This window comes from Salvelinus namaycush, chromosome 26 (assembly GCF_016432855.1).
Source record: "Salvelinus namaycush isolate Seneca chromosome 26, SaNama_1.0, whole genome shotgun sequence".
Taxonomy (NCBI): Eukaryota; Metazoa; Chordata; class Actinopteri; order Salmoniformes; family Salmonidae; genus Salvelinus; species Salvelinus namaycush.
In genome coordinates this window covers 37554211-37558135 of record NC_052332.1, presented here as the reverse complement: position 1 = coordinate 37558135, position 3925 = coordinate 37554211, and the positions used below count along the sequence as shown (strand labels likewise).

Here is a 3925-nt window from a genome sequence, read left to right as displayed (position 1 = left end):
CCTAACCCAGATACACTATTCCCCTAACCCATGGCATCCTTTCTCAATAGCAAGGCTATGCTCACTGAATCTGTGCAGTCAAAGCTTTTCTTCTCCAAATGTGTACTCTCTGTTTAGGGCCAAATAGCATTGTAGTTTGCTCTGTTTTTTGTTAATTTTCTCCAATGTGTCAAGTAATTATCTTTTTGTTTTCTCATGATTTGGTTGTGTCTAATTGTGCTGCTGTTCTCTCTCTCTCTCTAGCTGTAGGGGAGTGTGTGACTGTTATAACCCTAACATGACCCACCAGATGCTATAGGGTTTTTATGCATGACATTATCCTCCTCTCCTCTTCTCTCCACCTCTACCTTATCTATCCATCTAGACCGCTCACTTTCTGTCACACTCCCTTCCTCCAAGTCTTTTTATTTCTGTTCCTCTAAAGTCTTATCTCCCTGTGCTGGATACACACGCACAGTGTGACAGACGCTGAGAGACCAGAAGCAAGTACAGGGAGTGAACATTTAATAAATAACGGACATGAAACAGAACACGGACAGCGTCTGGACAGGGGAAACAAAACAACATTAATGCTGACACTGGGATCAAACTGAGGAACAGACAGATACAGTAGGGCCAATCAACAAAGTCATGGATTCCAGGTGAGTCCAAAGAAGCGCTGATGCGCGTAACGATGGTGACAGGTGTGTATGTAATGATGGGCAGCCTGGCGCTCTCAAGCGCCAGAGAGCGGGAGCAGGCGTGACACACTCTACTACTATGTGTTAATTGAGTATGAAGCTGCTATTTTTTCCATGAGTTGTGTGGCGACTCATTTTCTCGGTGGCTAATTGATTTAAACATGTAGCCCCACATCCAATCAGAACACTTCTCCACCTCTCCCTTCCATCAATGAGCTGCTTTCTCGCGCCTCTCATTCCACACAGAGAGAAAGACAGACAACTGGTAATATAACACTTGAAATGTATGTTGTTTTTTCCATCCTTTGTGAGTGCAATGTTTACTGTTCATTTCAAAAATTAAATTGTTGATATTGTTTTGTGTCTTCTCACTTTTGTTTATTGTTCATTTCACTTGCAATGTAAACATGTTTCCCATGCCAATGTGACACTTTAATAAATGGATCACTAGTCACTTTAATAATGCCACTTTAATAATGTTTACATATCTTGCATTACTCATCTCATATGTATATACTGCATTTTGTATCATCTATTGCATCTTTCCTATGCTGCTCTGTCACTGCTCATCCATATATTTTATATGTATATATTCTTATCCCATTCCTTTACTAGATTGTGTGTATTAGGTTTTGTTGTGGAATTGTTAGATATTAGGTTTTGTTGTGGAATTGTTAGATATTAGGTTTTGTTGTGGAATTGTTAGATATCACTGTCACGCCCTGACCTTAGAGATCCTTTTCATGTCTCTATTTTGGTTTGGTCAGGGCGTGAGTTGGGGTGGTCATCCTATGTTGTTAGATAGTTGTTGAATGCTTCATCAGGCACAGACAGAGTTCAATTACGATAGCTGTCTCACACCCATCTCTATCCATCTCTCTGCCTTCCCTTCCCTTCACACACACACAAATGTCACAACAACTCTACCATATCAATCACAGACACCAAAGAGACTGTCCTGTTCTATCAATAACCTGATGTAATAAAATGTCAATCACACACGCACACACCAACACACACGTACGCACGCACACACACAGGTAGGGAGGGGGAGAGGGCGGGGGTTGGGTGTCACAGCTTTCTCCATCAGGTAAAGAAGGATGGATGATGGGATGAGAGGAGAAGAAGAAGGGAGCGTGTCTGAACTCTTTCATCACTCATAGTGCCTCTCTTATCGAAAGGCCATTACTGTCTGGAACCTGACTCTTTTCTCTCCTCTTCTGTACTCTGTCCATCCTCTACCCTTCTATCCATCCCCATTTCCTCCAACCTTCTCATTTTTAAGTCCATCATCAAACATAAAACTCTTTCTCTCTCTAAATGCCTTGTCATGGACAGACAGAACAGTGGCAGAAAATGGACTATTTTTCATAATTTCTTTCTCCTCATGTTATCTCTCTCTCCACCATTCTCTCTCATGCTTTCCACACTCTGTTATTCAGACTCTACTTCTTCACTTTTCCCATTTCCAGCAAACCTTTTTGTGCTCTCTCTCTCTCTCTCTCTCTCTCTCTCTCTCTCTCTCTCTCTCTCTCTCTCTCTCTCTCTCTCTCTCTCTCTCTCTCTCTCTCTCTCTCTCTCTCTCTCTCTCTCTCTCTCTCTCTCTCTCTCTCTCTCTCTCTCTCTCTCTCTCTCTCTCTCTCTCTCTCTCTCTCTCTCTCTCTCTCTCTCTCTCTCTCTCTCTCTCTCTCTCTCATATCCAGGAAATTGCCTCTTCAACAAAAGCAGTTGTGGTTGAACCCCAGAAGCCCATCACAAACAGGATGTAGCAGACCTCCTGCGTCCGAAATGGCACCCTATTACCTTTACAGAGCACATGGCCCATCGGTAGTGCTCATCATCAAAGGAATAGGGAAGCAGCCCCAGAACACACTAGTTCAATTCAAGGCTACAGCTGAGAAAAGAATGGTACAGTTTGTCCCTTAACTCGCTCTGTACTACAGCTCTGTACTACAACTACAACATGGCTTTATGCTCAAGGTCTAACTCCACACAACCACACATAACCACACACACAACCACACATAACCACACACACAATCACACATAACCACACACACAATCACACATAACCACACACACAATCACACATAACCACACACACAATCACACATAACCACACACACAATCACACATAACCACACACACAACCACACATAACCACACACACAATCACACATAACCACACACACAATCACACATAACCACACACACAATCACACATAACCACACACACAATCACACATAACCACACACACAATCACACATAACCACACACACAATCACACATAACCACACACACAATCACACATAACCACACACACAACCACACATAACCACACACACAATCACACATAACCACACACACAATCACACATAACCACACACACAATCACACATAACCACATACACAATCACACATAACCACACACACAATCACACATAACCACACACACAATCACACATAACCACATACACAATCTCACATAACCACACACACAATCACACATAACCACATACACAATCACACATAACCACACACACAATCACACATAACCACACACACAATCACACATAACCACATACACAATCACACATAACCACACACACAATCACACATAACCACACACACAATCACACATAACCACATACACAATCACACATAACCACACACACAATCACACATAACCACACACACAATCACACATAACCACACACCCAATCAAACACAGAAATACTCACAGAAACGCACACAGAAACACTCACAGAAACACATATAGAAACACACACAACCACACACACAATCACACACATAAATAAGCACAGAAATACACACAGAAACACACATAGAAACACATATAGAAACACACACAATCACACGCACAGAAATACACACAGAAACACGCACGTGTAATCACACAGAAGATGGAATAGTGTTCACATGCACACACAAGCACATGCACAGAAGCAAGTCCACACTCTAATATCTCTCACGACAGCTTTTGAGAGAGAGGGAGAGAAAGAGAAAGAGAGAAAGAGAGAAAGAGAATTTGGCCGATACCCGCTAATTATCAAATTCCAGAAAGAGCACCTAAAAGGAAGTGATTCCCAAACCTTGCTTAACAAAGCCTTCATCTACAGAGAGATGAACCTGGAGAAGAGTCCCCTAAGCAAGCTGGTCCTGGAGCTCTGTTCACAAACACAAACAGACCCCACAGAGCCCCAGGACAGCAACACAATTAGAC

General features: G+C 42.4%; 1 protein-coding gene across 1 annotated transcript in view; it reads right to left on the bottom strand.

The window, feature by feature from the left end:
- LOC120021134 (reticulon-4 receptor-like 1) overlaps positions 1-2505 on the bottom strand; it is a 20626-nt gene extending 18121 nt beyond the window's left edge. The window contains exon 1 of the mRNA XM_038964772.1: positions 2484-2505. Coding sequence (XP_038820700.1) covers positions 2484-2505 — 22 coding nt within the window. The remainder of the gene's footprint in view (positions 1-2483) is intronic.
- Positions 2506-3925: the final 1420 nt, after the last annotated feature.